Source organism: Fistularia commersonii, chromosome 15, assembly GCF_037954325.1.
Source record: "Fistularia commersonii isolate RoL2024-O1a breed Wild chromosome 15, RoL_Fcom_v1.0, whole genome shotgun sequence".
NCBI lineage: Eukaryota > Metazoa > Chordata > Actinopteri > Syngnathiformes > Fistulariidae > Fistularia > Fistularia commersonii.
The window spans coordinates 15,104,114-15,125,209 of record NC_141298.1 but is presented as its reverse complement, the minus strand read 5'-3'; the positions used below and the strand labels follow the sequence as shown (position 1 = coordinate 15,125,209).

Genomic DNA, 21,096 nt, shown 5'->3' with positions numbered 1-21,096 from the left:
GGGTTTTTGCCGGTGAGGAGAATCTGTTGTGACAGGACGGATTAGATTTGACCCGCCAATAGCACGGATATCTGGGCTCACAAAGAAAAATAAAAGCCACGGGTGTTATGAGTCTTCTCCCAGCGCCATAGGACAGTGTGTGACTTATAGCATTGGAAAATGTACTGAATGTTATTGAATTTGAAAGGATGAATGTGTTTCCGCTACTGCGGGCTACACTTACAAAAGAGGCTAAGATTCCACCAACGTCGGTGTAATATTTCCTTGGAGATGATAAAAAAAAAAAAAAAAAAACTACATTCGGAGTGTAGCGATCGAGCTTGGTTTGTTTATTCTTGATCAAAATTCACGTCGTGGGTAACGGTTTGAATTATGCATCCTTTTATTCAATAACCGAATTTAGAGAATCGTCTCAGTATTAATAAAACTTCATCTAAATATAGTTTCCTCTTGCCAGCAATGAATTCGAACATCTTCCTCTACTTCCTGTCATCAATGAAAACAAAAAAAAAAACTTGGATTGTAGATAATAGTGTTTTTTTGTTTGTTTTTTTTTCTTCTGGCAATATAATGGGATGTTTTGAGCTTCAGTGTGTCCGGTGATGGATGAGGAGACTGTGACTTTACGGGCCTCTGTTCAAGTCCATTGATCAAAGTGTCAATTTTCTCTCCCCGGGCAGAAATCGTGACGTAACATTATTGTAAAGTTGAGTTGAGTCAGAAAAAAAAAAAAAAAAACCCTAGCAGGCCCGGGAGTTAATTTCCATTCATTTTTATTCACTTATTCATTATCTATACCGCGTATCCTGCACTCGGGGTTCGGAGGGGTGCTGAAGCCTCTCCCCGCTGGCCTCAGGGCGAGGAGGGGTTCACACTGGATCCTTTGCCAGACAAACGCAGGGAATCTCATTCGCACGTTTGCAAAACTAAGGTCTTCAATGAACCTGTTGGAAGCAGTCCATGGATTTGGACTGTGAGGGGAAAAGAAAGAACCCGGAAGAAACCCTAAACACAGAATCCCTCAATCTATTTTTAACGATTATTATTATTATTATTATTATTATTATTAGCACAAACATTTACCAACACAAATAATAATACAGTTACACAGATTTTTATTTTATTTATTTATTTATTTTTTTTTAATTTTTTTTTTTTATGAGGGACAAGGAATATAAAGCATTTATTATCATCACTATAACTAGGGCTGTACTTACATTTAGTTAACATTAATTGCACCTGTTTTTTTTTTTTTTCTTTAAGAATTATTTTATCACTGAGTTTTTATAACAAACAACAAATAAAGGTTTGATTTAAAGAAGAAGTAGCAGAGACACAGAGGTCATCTTCATCATTTGTTAACGTCATTAAGTACATTTGCCAAGTCCAAGTTATTCTTATCGGTATTATATTAATGATGGCTCATCATCACCTCTGACTTTGAACAGCAGGGTGGAGTTTTTGAATATCTGGACCTAAAAAATGTCAACTTAAAAAAGGAAGCGCTGTCTTTCTGTGCAGTTTGATTTAAATGTAAATCTTTTTACTCCGTCAGTTTTGTTCTGTCTTCGGTGCAGCTACACGTCCCAGCGGACGCATTTCACAAGCAGAGCAATTCCTCTCCGCAGACCGGCTGATTATTTCTCCTTGATTTTTGTGTTTTTTTTTTTTTCTTTTTTTCATTTTACCAAAGCTTTATGTAGTCGGTTTCTTTTATGGCTCTTTTAAATCACGCTGATGGATGTTATTTCCTGCTTTATTCTGGCACATGCAAAATAAATCAGTGGAGGTGCACCTGCACTTTTTTTTTTTTTTTTTTCTGTCCTAACATCGATGGACCAATTGTCATACAAGGTGTAGATTGGAGTAGACCGGTGGAATCCAGACCTGAGTGGGGCGATTATAGATATATGGAATATCGGAAATAGTAAATCATCAACGTCAAGCGCAAAAAAAATATATATACATTTTTTTTTTTTAACATCAATATAGGCCTACACACAGATACATAAATATACATAGATATATGTATGTGTATATATATATATATATATATATATATATAAGAATGATGAATGAACTTCATACTTCATACTTAGAAATAGAATATAGAAGAATAGCATTTGAAATTTAAGGCTGTTTGTCGGGGATGGGCACACAAGGTAAGAAACTATTGACATAAAACAAATATACTAATATACATTATAAATAAATAAACAAATGACTGAGCAGATGAATGGATAGGTGGATAGGCAAATAAAATTAAATGGAATAAAAATAAGTAAAATTAAAGGTACAAAAACCAGCCAGCACTATTTAGGTTCTTTAAAAAATAAATTCAAATTAAATCAATATATCAGCTTTGCAAATACACTTCCAATGCCGCCAAATGCCGACTCGCTCGGCACAATACCTGAGGTTTCCCAGCCGCGTCCGAAGGCTTCGATCAAAATCAGAACAAACACTGATAAATAGCAACAAGGACATTGTTGCGCTACTGTCAGAATTGTCCCTCATTCCAAATATGAAAAATTGTTTTGCAGCAGCGGCCGTGCACAGAGTCACAGGGCGACAATATGCAATGTTCGAGCACGGGGTCTTGTTGTCCTCAGTCCATTAGTGTAAGTGCCAGAAGAAAGAGGACGTGAGGTTGTTTTTCATCATCTTCACTCGGGAAAGATTAAAGCAGGAATTTGAGCTTTTCCGCAGCCTTCAGGAGAATTGAATCCATTCTATTTTAAGGTCCGTGCAGGAGCGCAAGAGGTTTCAAGTGACGGGAACTTGCAAGAGGACGGTTTCCTAGTGGGTGGAATTAATTTCATCGTGTGCTTTTTTTTTTCTCCTCACATTTCAAAAAAAAGAAAACAAAACAAAACTCCCTCCTGCTGCGAAGCGGGACAGGGATACCGTAGGAAGCGTCAGCCGAAAAATAAATATATGCTTTTCAGAAGCATGAATGACATTTCTGAATGTAAATTGAAACTCAGGTCATTTAGGATATTTTGCATTGCATTTTGAAGATGTGTGCAGATAGTTACAATAGGAGTTACAATGTAAGGTCTAAAATTAACATACTACATGTTATTTGGATGGTGAGAATATATATATATATATATATGTGTGTGTATATATATATATATATATATATATATATATATATATATATATATATATATATATATATATATATACATATATACATAAACATATATACAGGACTGTCTCAGAAAATTAGAATATAGTGATAAAATTCTTCATCTTCTGTAATGCAATTAAAAAACAAAAATTACTTTTTCATGATATTTTAATATTTTGAGATAGGATTTTTGAGTTTTCTCAAGATGTAAACCATAATTAGCAGTATTAAAATAATAAATGGCTTGCAATATTTTGGTTGATTTGTAATGAATCCAGAATGTATGACATTTTTGTTTTTGTAATTGCATTACAGAAGATAAAGAACTTTATCACAATATTCTAATTTTCTGAGACAGTCCTGTATGCATATATATACATATATACATATATATGTTCCAAACTTTTGAAAAAGTTGTAAAAAAAATGTGAACTTAAATTTAGAGGTTCAAGAAATAAAAGTAAAAAAAAAATACAATAAAATAAAAAATAAATAAATAACAATAATAGTAATAATAAAGTTAAAAAAATAAAAATAAAAATCAGTTCCAAAGTTGAGTCACCTATGCTGGCTCGCCCTGGTGAACTTTGAATTTTTTTCCACCCCTTGACACGCAGACACGTGACGAAAACCAAAACTTAATTTTGTCCCGGTGCCACCCGAGGAACGACCAGCCAGTGTGTTCGACGAGTTAATCCTCTTAAGTATGAGTGTGTGTGTAGCAAATCCACGTTCATTAGATGGAGATATTTCCTAAAAGACTACACAATACTGTTCTCATAATGATAGCAATTAAAAAAGATGATGAAGAAATTATAATAAGTAAAATTTATCCTCTGGGAGGCATGAGCAACAAGACTTAATATTCATTCATTCATTCATTCATTCAATCATTCATTATCTGCCGCCACTGTACTCATATTATTCCTCCACGCTGTGACTCATTAAATAATAATTAGTTGTTTTTTTTCTCTTTGTTCAAAAATTTTCAACAATGAGCTTTTTTAAACCAATCATGCCATAAACACAGTAACGTTGAATGACTTGGAAAGTTAAATTCCATAGTGTGTTTTGTAGCAAAACACCAAAAAGCTAACGTGCAGCTATGGTATATATATATAATATAAACTTTAATACAGGTATGCAGGGGTCAAGTCCTGAATGTTTTCCTAAAAAAGGGAAGAGCTAGAAAAAAAAATACACGTATACCCTCTACCCACAAAGTAGAATTTTGAAAAATACGCACAAAAAAAAAAAAAAAAAAAAAAAAAAAGACTTATTTACATATAATACAAAAATGTATTCTGGCATGCATGGTGTTTCAAGTGGAACATAGGCTCGTCCTCAGACGCTTAGCGGAGATGTGTTTAGCATATCCTGTAACCATGCAGGAATGAGTTTCTTGAATTATATGTAAAATACATCTTTTTTTTTCTTTTTTTTTTGGAGCACTTTTGGTGTGCAGATTTTTTTTTTCTTTTTTTTTTTTTTTTCCCCCAAAACTCTTCTTAAAAAGGAATAAGATCTGTCCAAAACATAAATAAATAAATAAATTCCCCCACGTAGTGCCGGGCGGGGATGAAATGCAGGAAGTGGTGGAGAACGCACAGAAGAAGAAGAAGAAGAAGAAGAGGAGATCGGAGGGATGTCGAAAAACAAACTAATGAAGCACAGAGAGGGGAGCGGGAGCCGAGGTGCCGCGAGCAGACGGAGGAGATGAAGATATTGTGCATTCAATCTTTTTTTATGGCACCTTCATACTTTTTAGATTTCCCTCTGTCAGTGTAGGACATTTCCAAAGATAAATACAACTAGCCGAGAGAAAGGGAATTTAAGAAGAAAGTGACCGGGAGTATATCAAATAATAAAACCGGGATCATTCCCTGCTGTTCCCTAGTAAAGGAATGTAATATTATTTGAGTGAATCCTCCTCTGTCAGTCCAATATTCGCCTCGTGGTACCAGAGACTGTTATTTATACAGTAGTGTTGGGGATGTTTGCAATAAAAGCAGCCCGAGTTCTCGTGAATGATATTCATATCTATTCTATGCACTCTTCTCAAGCAAAAATAGGTTTTAAGATTAGTGATGCTGTTTATACCAAATCCCAAGCGTACCTAGGTTATATAACCTAAATAGCAACATCAGACAAATGATCCTCTTTTTAGGAAGCAGAATAATAAATTAGTCTTCCTTAACACGTGTCCTATTACAGTTTCAGAGCGATGACAACAGTTTGAGAGCCATTACCGCGGATCTGAATTAGGACATGGGCTCCGCAGGATGATCTTTTATTTGTTTTCCAGGACAACTATAATGCCGTCCCAAAAATAATGCACAGGGCCGCGTGTAAGTGGGGGAAAATCTCCCCGGGGGAGAGGATGAATTTTCCAGCGTGGGACTGGACTAAATGGCCTCTAATGAGGAACCAAAATTGAATAAATACATACATTAAAATTAAAGTGACATTAAATAAAAAAATGTAATATAGGTAATTGAATGAATACTAAATAACTTACCGCTGCAAAAAAAAAAAAAAAAATTAAACACTTTTTTTCTTCCCCTTCAACACTGGAAACCGAGGCCAAACTTCACGGCGAGCCCATTTTGGGTGTGTCCTGTTCATTTAGATGAGGCCAACGATGCACAATGTGGGTACCGAGCCAGTTATGCAGGGCAGGATATTTAATTATCCTCTAAATGACAGATGTGTTTTGTTGGAATTCAACCAAAAACAGAGTCGTGTCCCGCTCTCCTTAAAAGCCAGGTGTGGCTGCAGCTTGGCAACACACTATTCAAATGATGGATTTGTCAGCTGGTCTCTGCTGAGTTCACAACTTGCTCTGTGATCCTGCTCAAAAAAGAAAAAAAAAAAAAAAAAAAGAGAATTTAAGAAGCTAAAAAAGACTGCCTTTTTTTTTTCCTACGTACTGTCTTGTTTATTATGACAGTTTTCTGGCTCAAATACCCGTTTGATACTTTCTAAATGGATGTGCTGTTACTGATTTCAATATCTGACATCTAAACCTCAAATTTATGATTAAAGAAAAATAAACCAGGGATTTCATAAAAATAAATAAATAAATAAATAAATGAATAATAAAGAATAAAAAAATAAAAAATGACTGAAATGTGAAGTTTCACTGCTGTTCTACATTAATTATGAACTATAAGTTGGGCACAATTTTAAGAATAATTGATAAGATAGACAGATCAGAATGGGTGACTAAAAAAAAAAAAAAAAAACATATTAAAAAAAAAATAGATAAAAATAAAAACACTGCTCTGTGTTTGAATTCCTTTCATCCTCCAAAATCCGAAAACGTTTTTTTTTTTCTCATGATCACGCGCGCCATCGGTATTTCGCACAAAGCCAGTTTGAGAGCCGGTTCAAGGATGCTGCAGACGCAGCGTTAATGACAAGAAACGGCTCCGGTAGCAAAGGCGGAGACAGTCAATAGGAAAGGATTCGCTGCTGCCTGGATATAGAACTGGTCTAACACGCCTCAGCAACACACCCTGGGATGCTTCTATTAAACGGTTGAATTGGCTACGTATGCTATTTAAACAATGTGACTCCCGGGTGAAAATAGCAATGACATTTTCGCTGTCCTTTACCCTGCTTTCCTAATTCTAAAGATAAATTAGGAACCAAAAATTAACACAAGGACATTGAAAATGGTATTGAGACAATGTGAAGTTATTTCACTCTGTCACCTTCTCCAGGGTCGGAGAGGCGGCCATCCTCCGCTCGCAACTTCAAATAAATCTTTCCAAGCAACCAGGTCAGAGAGAAATCTGGAAAACTATTACCGCTCCTAGGGCATATCCGATCGTCTGCATGTTCATTTCGGCTGTTTTAAAGCAGCGGGCTGTTGGCCGGCAGCCTAGGCGAACAAACTTTGCAGTCAGGTCATGCCATTGGTGGGCGATACTGAGGCTCGCTTCTGATCCGCCACAAGCCCTTAAAGCCATCTATCTATCAAAGGTGAGGGGAGCCGGGTCACGGCTGTGTGAGATCCTCGGCCACAGCCTGAAATCATCAATCTTTATGTAGGCACGCGCACACACATGCACACTCAGGACCTATATTTATTTAATTCACTCTTTAAACACCCCCGAGTGTTTGCACAAGCCGAGCGCACATCGAATGGCTGCAGGCTGGAGGAGACTTTCTCTGCAACTGGGAGATATAGGATTTGAAGTTTGGATGACGAGTGCCAGGGCATTTTTCTGCAGAACTACGATGACAGCTCTGCGGTGTGACTCCCCCCCCCCCCCCCACATCCTCTCTTTTCTTTATAGCCGGCTTTCTAACGGTACAGGAGATGAAAGTGATATAAGTTATGTCAATAAAATAAAGTAAAAAAAAAAAAAAAAAAAGCAAGTGAATTAAACAATTGATGCCCAAACGAGAGGGGAAAAAAAAAAAGCCTTTTATCTCGTGGATAAGGCAAACAAAGAGAAATAAATAAATCATTTTTCAAAAACAGTTCGGCTATTTAACTTTTTTTATTTTCATATGGCCGTCGGGGAAAAAATATAAATAAATAAACGCGGCTCTCACTTTCTTGCGCATAAGATGATAAATAAACATAACGCATTCATTTTTAACATGACGAGCGCCGAGACGATGCCGGGCCTTCCGAAAAAAAAAAAAAAAAAAAAACTCAAGTAAATTCAAGTCACTGTTGTATAAAAACACAAAGTGAGGGAAGTGCAAGCAACCTGGACTGTCTGTATGAAAGATTGCCGTGTATTGATTTTTATCGTTTGGAGGAAAAATGAAAATAAATAAATAAATAAATAAATAAATAGACAAATAGACAAATAGATAAATAAACAAACAAACAAATAAATAAATAAATAGCGGGGGGGGGGTGGAATAAATAAATAAAACAAAAGAAGATGGAAACCAGATGCATGGAAACCTTTTAAAAGCTTTTATGTTGCAAATGCATGGCGCGGAGCCTCCGGGTGATAAGTCACTGGTGCACCCTATAATTGCAGCCTGCAGTCCACTTGTATTAAAGGTTATAAGCAAAGACTGGGCCACATTGTCTCCTCTCTTACATTAAGCTGTAATTGTCCGATTTCAGCACATAATATGGCATATGCGGCGTGTCTGTCCATTAAAGGCACTTTTGTTGCAGCTGACGGTTATATGTCGCTATCCGAGCATCCGGCACATAGCAGAAGTCCTGCTCATGGAGATGAGTCATTATCTTCTAATAGGTGAGTGGCTGCAGGATATTGATGGAGTGCAAGGTCGGTTTTTCAGACTACAGAATAAACGGACAAGTAGAACCACTAAAGCAAAATTGAAAAACAAAAGGTTCATCTTCCCAATCTTGACAAAATGACTTTACAAGGTCTTCATAGACGGTCTTGGCAGGAAGTGACATATCCGGGCTGGAACTGCCTGCGACGCATGGACGAAAAGATGACTGCAAGAGCACCTTGTTTACTGTGACCTCTTGGAACAAAACGACCACTAAAGGAGACGCAATAATAGATATTTATTTCCTCTATCAGAAAAAAAATCCGAAAGGAAGATGAAGTGGCTGGAGATGGAGGTCAACAAACTTCATTATCATTATTTATTTTATCATTATTATGGTTATGATTGTTATTATTATTATTATTATTATTATTATTAGTAGTAGTAGTAGTAGTAGTAGTAGTATTGTTATTATTACTATTATTATCATCTTATTATATTATTATTATTATTATTATTATTATTATTATTATTATGAGGTTCATGATTATTACTACTATTATTATAGTCATCGGCATGATGATGATGATGATGATTACTATTATTATTATTATTATTATTATTATTGTAGTTGTTGTTATTGTAATTATTATTATTATTATTATTATTATTATTATTATTATTATTATTATTATTATTATTACTATTATGAGGTGCATGATTATTATTATTGTTATTGTTATTGTTGTTGTTAATATTATTATTATTACTAATATTATTATTATTATGATTATCATTATTATTATCATAGTTATAGTCATCAGCATGATGATGATGGTAATGATGATTATTATTATTATTGTTGTTGTAGTTGTTGTTGTTGTTGTTGTTGTTGTTGTTATTAGTACTATCTTTATCATGGTGACCATTATTGTTATTATTATTGATATTATGGGAAGCATTTTCCTTTTTTTTATTGTTTTTGGAAAGGCTTTCATTGTTGTCATCTGTACATTTTTGAATAATCACATTTTTGAAATAGGAAAGACTATGATTTCAACCCAAACACATAAGGAAAAAAGCTAGAGTTTGAATTCTATCAACGTTATCATTGGAATTGGAGAGATCCTCGGATGCAGGTATGAGAACTGACTGAACCGGCGTGTTCGGCTCAGAGCCGGACACACACAACGTCCAGCGGTTGAGAGAAGGACCTTAAATAAATATCCATCATGAATAACACCAGCCGCCCCTTCAGCAGCTGGAGAAGCACTTCTAGTAACAAGCCGATTTCTCTTAGAAGTAAGAAGGATCGATCCGAGACCTCATTTGTTCCCTCGGCCCTCAGGCTTTACACCGTCTGCCTACTGTGCAGAGAGCCGCTCCTTCAGGAGCCTGCCCACTGAGTTGAGCTCAAGAGTGAGTGTTTGAGTATTAATCATGATGATTGTTGTATCCTAGTAACCCCAATATCGCCTGATGCATACTAATCAAATGGAGGCTCTTTTGTGCAATATTTTTCGAAAACAAAACAAAAAAAAAAATAGTCGTAGAAGCTAAAATATTTTGCAAGAAAACGGTCTGGCGGACCCTTCTACTATGAATAACTGGTCAGGGAATTGACATGGAGACGTGAAGAAGCATTAATTAAATTACGAAAAGACCAAATATTATCTATCAAGATGGTAGAAGATGTGCGAGATGATGCCGTGATCATTTATCAAGAAAATATACGGCTTATGATTCCAAATTGTTTGAAGGAGGAGAACATCCATTTGTGTTCTCTTTGTGATGGATGAGAAATACAAAATAGTATCAAAAGAAATATAAATCGTGATTTAAATGTCTTGCTGAGGCAAAAGGGCGGTAACTTGAAATGAATTATTGTGTTTCATGGCGTGTGCATCTGCGAGGGCGTTTGGGCGTCGCATCCTTAAAATACCAAACCCGCATCCTGGACCTTGTGCTCCGGACCATCTCCGAAGCGTGAGCTGTTGAATCTAAAACGAGAAAACCCGAGAAACCAATGGGCCAAGAATTTCCATATGGGTTTTCAAAACAATCGTGCCTTGAGAGAGGGCTTTGCTATTATTGGCGCATAGGAGAAAAAAAAAAACAAAAAAACAACTGCACCAGATCAAGGACCGCATTTGTGACTCCTGACTTACGTCTGTCCACCCATGCTGCTTCAAAACGGGGCGTATGAGTCTCCTAAAGTACAAAGCGGGCTTCTGCATTACAGTATCGATCAGATGGATCATTGCATAAATCACTCCTATTGACACGTGATGTTTGTGAGCATTAATTTAATCATGACACACGTCTCGGATCATTATATTTACCGCTTGTGCTGCACTCAGGTTTGCAGAGGTGCAGTAGTTAACTTTCACGCAACCATTCATACATCCGGTTGATTTAGGGACTTTCGGGGTGAAACCGGAGAACATGCAGAAAGGCCCCATCGGGATCCAACCGGGGACCATTCCGGATTAACATCGACGTTTTTGCAGTTTGGATTCAACCGATTGTTAATCGAATATAATTTCGAGAACAGTCTTGAACCTGAATCTAAAATAAACTGTGGGCGCAAGGATGAGACGCCACCGGATTGAAGATGACGGCGGAGAAAGCACATCATTGTCATGATGAGATGTGATTAAACCTTGATTTTCCAAGTTAAAATATCGGTTTAATTTTGGAGATGGCTCCTCTTACAAGAGAGGGAGATCTGTTTCTCAAAGTCTTATTAAAGTAGGTTTCAGAAGTTTTACAGTTTTGGGCATCAAATTAGCAGTCCAGGTATCAAAACCACTCATGCATGTGGAAGACTGAGGAATCTGATTAATGGCATCGTGTCATCGGCTTGGTGAAAATTGCGCGTCGATCAACAGTAGATATCATACAGGTAACTTTCAACGGCGGCAGTGCATTTGGCGTATGCAAGTTTTGCTCACTTTTCTCACACAGATATAAATAGGATGTAATTTACATTCATCTCCTCCAGACTTTATTTAAGCAGGTTGCAGTAGGATATTATTATTATTTTTTTTTTAAGTTTCCTCTCCTTTATTCTTGAAAATAGGCGCGGATGCTAATTAGATATTAAAGTTGATTCTTTTATAAAAAAAAAAAAAAATGCACCTGAGGAGCAGGAACAGGTTTGGCGGCACCCACAAGAAAAAAAAAAAACTCCTCCAGTTGGAGGTCGGAATTCCTTTCAGACGATTCTGCGATACATTTACTTTTGCTCAGCGCACTTTGTGCATTGTAATATTTCTGAATCACAATACAATTCTGCCGAGGTCGCAGCACTTAATACAGGGTTGTCATAACTTTCGTCACTGAGGGCCACATACAGAAAATTATACGAGGGGCTGGGACACTTATGTGAGGTGAGGTACATAGACTCACCTTTAGTGTATTAAAGGTAGAAAAAAAATATTTTAAATGGATAAAATGGATTTTGAGTGAATTATTCAGAAAAGGTGTTGGGGGCTCATTCTCAGCAGCCCTGGACTTCTTTACAGAGACAGAACAGTGCAGAGAAAGAACGGTAAAGGAGAAAATGGGCTGAGTGCATTTCAAGCTTGTCATTTAAGTCATTAAGCTGGGTATTTTAATCGGTTGAGGTGCTAAACATGCAGTCGTGATGGCTTATTCGATGCCACTCGCGCCAAAAAATCTGTACAAATGTAAATGTCTAAGATGGCGCCGCGTATGGCTGCATCAGGGTTTTGGTACGTGTTGTTTTCAACGTAAATCCTGTTTTGCGGTCCATCAGGACCAAAACTACCCGCCACAAAAACAGTTTCTACCCATCAACAATGGCCCGGTCCCCCACTGATATTGTCCCAACCCTTATAATGCACTATCTTGCACTGCTTTGCACCGCTCTCACTTTATTTTTCACTTATTTAACGCCTGTTATATGTTTTCCATTTCGCACCGTCAACCAAAGCAAATTCCTTGCGGTTGCAAAAATGACTCGGCGAATAAAACGATTCTAAAGTGCCTCGCGCCGAGAAAGGTTGATTTTGATTTGTGCACAGCGATATGAACTCAGAAACTAAGAAAGCGGTGTGCAAAAACGGAGTAGTGACAGAACTGATGTTACGCATCAATTGCATAACTGTGTTTCTGGACATGCTGACATTGTCAAAGTTCTGCATTTTTTCCGGGCAAATTATTTTGTCCAGGCACCTTTTTATGCAGAAAGGCTCAGAGATGAGTTGTGTGACCTCATAGCCGGACAGTTTTTTAGCGCAGAGGGTCGCTGACCCTGCAGGATAGCTGGCATTTGCTTTACTTTCTGCTCTCGCTCAGCACCAGTGCAGGACGCCTGGGTCTGATGTTTGGTTCCTCAGTGTCGTCGTACGTTATACTCTTCATCACGGTTGCATTGCAAATGAAACTGAAACGCTTCCTGGTGTTTCTAGCATGTTGCTCCTGTTCAGCCATGTTTGCAAACCTGCAGTCATTTTTTTTTTTGTGATTTTATTTTTTTCGTCGCAGCAGCTGCAGTAGCTTCCCTTGGAGTTAAAGCTAACAATTGCAAAACAATCAGGAGGACGTTTCCATGTTCTATTCTATTTCCTGCAGGCCAATTAAAAGTGGACTATGGGCCATAGTTTGACTTAATAGAAGGGATGGAGCTGGAAGAGAGTGGGTGCTCAAACAGACCAATCCCAATGAACCATTGCTAAATGAAAGAAATGGGTCTCAGTAAGAGCTTTGTTTGAGGACTTCAGTCTGAATCATCTGGCGGGTCTGTTAACGTTTTATTTTCCATCATCATGAGCCGGTGTATCCGTCGCTTGTTCATTCACGACATTTTGTCTCTCAAACTTGAAAGATTGAAACGTATGAGACTCTTCCGGTGTCTCTTCAACCCTTTTCAAATAGGCTTTCCAGTGACATTCGTGTCGGGCCACTTTAGCGAGGGTTAGCTTGCGGACTTATTTATGCACGGAAAAAAAACCTACAACATGATTCACCTGCAGGAGGTGAAGTGGTAACTTTTCTAAAACTATTAAAAATAAACAACAGATAATTATAAACTTGATTTTTTCTGTCACTCCTTCTAGGGTGTCCAGACCGGGATGGGCAATTATTTCTTATTTAATTTTTATGCACAGGCCAACTAGGTATCATGTAAATTGAACAAAATGAAAATTGCATTTTAGATATAATTTTTGGGGGGCATTTTATTTCAACATTATATCATTATTATTTACCGACATTATTTTGTATGTAATCCTCCATACAAAATTAAACAAAAGGAAAAAAAAAGGAGTTTCTAAATTCAATATTGATTGAAAATATTTGTAAAAAAATAGCAAAACGGCCCCGCGGTTTGGAAATCGCCCAGGTTTGTTTTAGACGGACCCCAAATACTGCTGCAGTGGAGGAAAGCAAAAAGAGGTTCAACTGGACAGATAATAGTTAACGGAGTGTTTACATCACAAGGCCATTGAACCGACAACAGATTAGCATCTGAATTGATTTTTTTTGGAACAACCTTGTCATGAGGTCAGTAACAGTGGTCTTTTGCGTGCTTAGCGGTACATAAGCCACAACACTCTAAAAGCCTGACAGAGGGAGAAAAAAAAAAAAAAAAAAGAAAAAAACACGCCGGGCCTTCTTTCCATTAGGGTTGCACAAATCGATCGGCTTGTTATCGGAACTGGCCAATATTCGGGGCAGCTGGCCGTGGCCGCAGACAGACTGTACAGTCTCAGCGCCACTCGTGTTCTTCTTTACACACACAGCAAGAATCGTGTGTTAATCATCGAAACAAGCAACCAAAAAGGTTTGAGAAACTTTGAACTTGTATGTAGTTTAGAAAAAAGGAGCTACATACACGTGCGCGTAAAGTATAAATTAAACCGAGGAGCACGGCAACAATGAAATAAAAATGAAATGAAAGGAAAAAAAGTATGAACCTTATCTGTTGGGGCCGCGATCAACTAAGCTGCTCCAGGCATCCGAAAATTTCTGTTTATGGATCAATGGACTTGACGGGTGATTGCGATTCCACGTTTATTCAGCCTGTCAATTATAAACGCGTTAACAAAACAAGTTTATAATAAATAAAGACAAAAATAATTTGGGTTGATCATTTCAAGCGCAGATAAAAAAAAAAAAAAAGAGGCTTTGAAAGTTGAAGCTTTGTCACGTCAGCGCCTGTAAAATTAATACAAATGTAATAATGAGAACACTTCCAAAGACTAATCTGAATTTTAAATACAAGAATGACAGACTGATCTTGCTTCAGAATGACGGCAAACACTCTTTGTGTGTCACTCTGACAATATTAATATGATATTGACTGAGCAGTCCCCCCACCCGCTTGATTCAGATAATAATTTACATATTATAGATTTACAGTCATTAAACGTGTAACAAAAAAAATACATAGGCCTGATGGAAAACAAATTTGAATTATTCAAGCATCCTCAACTTCCCTCAACAATTGTAGCAATATATGGATATTCGGAGAAAACACCGATTTGGAACTGGGATGAAAGTGGAGCACGGAAACTCGCTCTTTTTGTCAGCGAAGTGATGCTTGGTTTTTATGCAACGATGAAGATTGGATTTTGAATATTTATTTACCTTTTTCCGTGATCCTGTTGTTGAAGATCAAAGAGCTATACATAAATCTAAGACCCATAAGGTGCTTGTGAAACAGCAGGGGGAACCTGATCACAATAGGTGTAAACAGCAGGGAGTCGGTGAGACAGGTGTGATAAATAAGTAAATCAAATTATAATAAAAAGATAAATAAATAAGAGTAAAAAAAAACAACCAAATAAAATAAATAAATAAATAAATAAATACATTACCAAACACATTAAAAAAAAAAAAAAAAGATGAAATTGATGCTTTACCCCGATCACTTGACTACTCATGGCCTTGTTGGTGTCAGCCCATTCGCATCCTGATGTTTTTGTTTATTTTTGTCATTGCTGTAGTCTCTCTGTTTGTCTTCGTTTTTGTCGTTTTGGTTGTCTATTTTCACCCTTGCTGTATTTTTTTTTTTTTTGTCCTCCTTTTTATCCTTGACGATGTTGTTGATATTCTCTGCTGTCTATTTATTTGTGGATGCCTTTAGCTATCTCCTAATTGTCTCTGTATTTATACTTACATTTATTTTTATTGACACTTAGCTGTTATGCATCTGTGACAAAATAATTTCCCCTATAGGGATCAATAAAGTTGATCTTTTACTGAAGGACAAAATCAAAGTTTACATATTGTTCGTGTGACAAGTGTGTGTGTGTGTGTGTGTGTGTGTGTGTGTGTGTGTGTGTTGCAGTGACCGGTGCAGTCCCTTCCTCTTCCTGTCAGGTAAACTGATTTTGAATTGTAGGAGACAGTGACTCTCTCCCCCCCGATCCAATATGAGGCAACCTGATAAAGAAGAGGTTTCTCGGACATTCTGCTTAAAACAGCTAATCTAAGAATACAAGCCCTTATGTTTTATTAAACAGGAAATGTCAAACTGAATTTCCGGAGTTAAATTTTTCGATGGCCCGACTATAAAAGCGTGAAAATAATCTCACCTGGAAGAGTGTAGAAAAGACCTACAAATTGCCTTCAAATTTTAGGACAGGAGTGTCAAACTCAGATACACAAAGGGCCAAAATTCAAATCTGGGACAAAGTTGTGGGCCAACATTGATATTTATTGAAAAACCTCTTCCTCCAGATGTAACAGTGACCCTTTTCACCAAAACAAATTCTGCTTAAAAACTGTATATGGAACAAGTAAAGGTTAAACTTAATATTAAAATTGAAATTCAAATAAAAAAAAAAAAAAAAAAAATCAATGGCATCTATCATTTAAATAATAATAGATAAATAATATTTAAATAAATATTATTTAAATAAAAATCATCTTATTCTTCTTAAAGGACTGTCTCAGAAAATTAGAATATTGTGATAAAGTTCTTTATCTTCTGTAATGCAATTAAAAAAAGCAAAATTACTTATTCATGACATTCTAATATTTTGAGATAGGATTTTTGAGTTTTCTTAAGATGTAAGCTATAATTAGCGATATTAAAATAATAAAAGGCTTGCAATATTTCAGTTGATTTGTAATGAATCCAGAATGTATGATGTTTTTGTTTTTGTAATTGCATTACAGAAGATGAAGAACTTCAACACAATATTCTAATTTTCTGAGAAAGTCCTGTATTTGCAGCCTTCTGAGTTAATTTTTAACATTTTACCACAGGCTGATAACGAATGTAAAAATGAAATAATAATAATAATAATAATATTGATAGTGCATCAAGAAAATATTAATTATAGCCAAGTTTGCTACGCACTTATCTACTCTGATCATCTGCCTTTCTTTTTGCTATTTTTTGGAGGGGTAGCACGTTAGCATAAGGTTGCTATGATAACTGTCAACAGAGGAGAAGACGTTTATGGGTCCTGTCGTGATATTTATCCCAAAACACCAGCAGAGCATTCAAGGAAAACACAGTACGTGCAACGCACATACAACATTTTCCAACGGATAAAAAAACAAAATACAAAAACAAGAGTCAACACCAGTGAGCTTTTTGTGTGTGTGTGTGTGTCCACCAAAATAACGTATGCACAGGAGGGCATATTTAACAAACAGCGGCAAGTCAGTGCTGCCTCTCCTTGCTTATCTCCTTACAGACAGGTCAGTCACACTCGTGTCATATTAACATTTCAATTCCCGCATGTTTGCCGCGAGACAAAGAACACAACAGATGAGAGCACCAAAAGCCTGGCCTCTTAAATATGATTAATTATAAATGCAAACATCTCGCCTGATTAAGGAAGGCAGAAGCACAATGGTGCACAAATGTATCAACCACCGTGCAATTTCTTTCAATTTTAAATAAAGACTGCGGAATGAATTCGTTTACAATAAAACAAACCCAATTCTGGCCGGAATGGTGGCGGCACGCTAACATACATACATGATAGATAATACTCCACACCGCGTTATGTTCCCCACATTAATCCTGTCATTCAAAGCGCATCCGTAACATTTACATCCATCTCATTATCCAAATTAATTAGTCCAATTACAACATGGCCAGTTTATTTTCCTGCAAACAATTACGCTCTAATGATGATAGGGAGGCAGGTAATGACGGGTAATAAGTGAAGTGAGAAATCCTCCAGGGGTCAAAACAAAGTCAAAGATGGCGTGATAAACAAAGAGGGGTGAGGAGAAGGGGAAAGGAAGAAACAAACAAACAAATAATGCGCACGCGACAGGTCAGGGGGAAAAAGAGATGTCTTTACCTGAAGGTGAGATGAGCCTCCAGCTGATGGCGGGCTCGGGTTTCCCGTTGGCTTGGCACATCAGGGTGACATTGGCGCCTTCGTTGACCACGATGTCTCTGGAGAGGTTGATGATTGTAGGCGGCACTGCGGAAAGAAAAGGTGTTTTCATTTTACGTATCAGGTCAGAAGCGAAAAAAATCCCTTTTTATTGTTGCTCACCGGGCGGGCGGTCCGATCGCACCCCTACAAGAGCTACGCCCGTTTGACAATATAACAACAATGGTGATGTTTTGTACATTTTTTTTTTTTTTTCAGCGGCACGGAAAGAATAGCTAAAAGAAAAAAAAAAAGAGGCAGCGGGGCTGCAGGAGATCACAGATCCGGCTCTCCGGAGAGCGGCGCCGACACACCGCTGGAGGCCCAAACTCTCATACGGGGCCAAAGTCGGCTCGGAACGGGCAGAGCAATAAATGATTTCGCTAAAGGAAGTCAAACAAAGCATTTTTGTTTGAAATACCGCGACAGCTGATGTTTGGATTTGCCCCCCTTTATTTCCATGGACAGATTAATCAGGAATGTGACATTTAATCTGAAACTGCAGACTGATATTCAAATAACAGTTGACTCTAATCAGCTGTTTGTTCTGTTTTTCTCTGTTTATCATGTCACGATGATTAATATGCAACATAACAGAACCCTTTTGCGGGATGATACTGAATCTTGATGGAAAATAAAGCTATGTGACGGCAAAACAATGTGTAAGTGAAAATGGACAACATAACACAGCAAAACATATTCCCGTGTTGTAATAATGCACATCCGATGAAACACCTATATTCTAACACCCGCTTTCTCTGATTACTAGTTTTACTCGTGGATCTATTTTATTTTGATGTTTAAAGTGCATAAAATTGAAAAATTGAAAAAATTCCACTGTATTTCTTTGTACAATGATATTGTAATATACATTGAAATTCATAATCAAATACAAAACAACTTATGCTCATACATCCTAGATACCTGTATAATATGATCAAGATTATAAACATCCTAGATACCTATATAATATTATCAAAATGATTAAGTGTATCGTCTAACAGGGTAACCTCTCTGATTTATGTAATAATTTCTCTTTCCTTTCAGTCCAATGCAAAGGAAAATTGCAAGACTTTCCACATTTGAATGTATTTCTTTCATAACTTCTTCTGCTGAACAAAATGATATATATGCATTTTTTAAATTTCATTTTACCTTTAAAAAAAAAAAATCCCATCATTAGCAAGACTTGCTTCCTTTTTTCAAATATATTTTATTTATTTATTTATTCTCTATTTTATTTATGTTTTTGTTTTTTTTTTGTTTTTTTTCACAAAAAAAAAAAAAATCCGACATTAACAAGACTCGCTTCCTTTTTCGTACTTCTTTTTATTTTTATTTATGAATTTGACTACGGGGTCCGTCAACCATAGGGAGTGGGAAATTCACTTTCAATCTTCACTCAGGGGAAAATGAGGTTTGCCTAACTTGTTAAGCAACGGCGCTTGTCATTCTGGATCATCAAGCATGAAGCTCAGGCCGCGCAGCAGTTCTGGGAGAGCAAAGGTGAAGATGGGGAGCCTTTATGTGGGGAATTACGAGCAGCTCGGGTGTTTATTTCACCGTGAGGTTACAAGTGGGTGGAGGAGGTACTCAGACATTAAATCACCGACACAAGCATACAGAAATTTGGAGGAGCGGTACTATTCCTTTTTTTTTTTTTTTTTTTTGTGGTCATATAGCAAAAAGGGAGAGTGTTAGATTTGTGAATTATTTTCCAGGGTGATTTCAGTGAAAATGTAAAAGGACTGTGATCCCTTAACGCGACGCCATGATACGAGTAATTACATGATGATGCCGCAGAAACAGCGTCCACGTCAGTGATTTGAAAGTATATTTCATTGCAGGCGAAAAAAATAAAAAAGACCAGGCCGGCGGCGGGAACTCTTGTTAACATACCATGGACTCGGGATCAGGAGGCAGGTTGGTGGTCGGTATCAGCAAAATCTAAATCACTGCCTGTGTGTGCACCTAACCTTAACCTCTGCGAGTGTGTGTGCGTTTGTGTTTGTGTGTGTTTGTGTGTGTGTGTGTGTGTTATGAAAAGTAACTCAAAACTCAGGGAGATCTAGGTCGGTCTCGTTTGAATTGGGTTTGGAAAAATATACCAGAAACCATAGACACAACATTCAATAAATAAACACATAGTGCATATATATAAAATACCATCAATAATGATAACAACAACACTAACAACAACAACAATAATAACAACAACAAAAACAACAATAATACTAATAATTACAACAACAACACCCAACACCACCACCACCACCAACAACAACAATACTACTACTACTACTGCTATTATTACTACTACTACTACAACTACTACAAATAATGATGATTAGTATAATAATATTAATGACGATGATGATGATGACAATAGTAATAAAAATGATGATGATAATAAAAATAATAATAATAATAACAATAATAATAATAATAATAGCAAAATTAAATAATCAACACCTTATTTTTGTGAATAGTAATCAAATTGAGATTCCTTAAACTCAAAAAGGTTGACATGGCTTTATTTATTTTAGTATTTGTGACATTAATGGTATATTCTAACTAATTTGAGCAATGCCCTGCATTAAAAAGGGTCTGTCTGTGGTGCACACGCATTCTCAAATCATTTTCTAAATCTTTTTTTAAGGGGTGGCCGTTTGCATAATTTTTTGAATAGATATTTAAATGCCACCATTACCCCTTCCATCCTGGTAGCCTGATGTTTGCGAACGACGACAACAAGCCTGAAAGAGTTGCATCTTCTCAAAATCAACAACACATTGTTTAAACAGTCTGGCCAGAGTTCACACTTCCCCAGATTGCGAAATGTGATTAAATAAAATAAACACGACCGCTCGCTATCGATAGCGTACCGACACTCGGCATACAGACTCAATGTGATAAAATCACTACGAGCCTGCACATTTAGATGTCTTCCCGACGAATATCTTTGGAAACAAAGTGAAAAATAATAAGGCGCTATCAGATCCTGTGTAAGAACTATATCACGCTTGGTCATCAAAAATAAAACAGTGTTACAATGTTTAGTCAGAATGGCAAAAAGGAGCAGATCCGTCAAGCAAGCCTTCAACTGACCCTTATAACTGTCCAAGACGCTTTGCAGCAGCTTTGATGCATGGTAGATATATATATATCTATATCTATTTATATATATAGATATATATTTGAGTCTATGAATAAGACACCTGTTTTTGACTCATACTTACATCATCTCTCACAACTCTTGCCTGACTGCACTGTCATGTGCTTTCGCCTTCAATATATTTCTCAGCAAGGAGTTAGAGTATGTCCGGCTGCGGCTCTGCTCCTCAACAGACTCTGCCGACCGCAGGC

General features: G+C 36.9%; 1 protein-coding gene across 4 annotated transcripts in view; it reads right to left on the bottom strand.

The window, feature by feature from the left end:
• Positions 1–21,096, bottom strand: part of ntm (neurotrimin) — a 454,899-nt gene that overhangs the window by 18,403 nt on the left and 415,400 nt on the right. For all 4 annotated transcript variants that reach the window (XM_086160103.1, XM_086160101.1, XM_086160100.1 and 1 more), the window contains one exon: positions 17,653–17,778. In XM_086160103.1, coding sequence (XP_086016229.1) covers positions 17,653–17,778 — 126 coding nt within the window. The remainder of the gene's footprint in view (positions 1–17,652; positions 17,779–21,096) is intronic.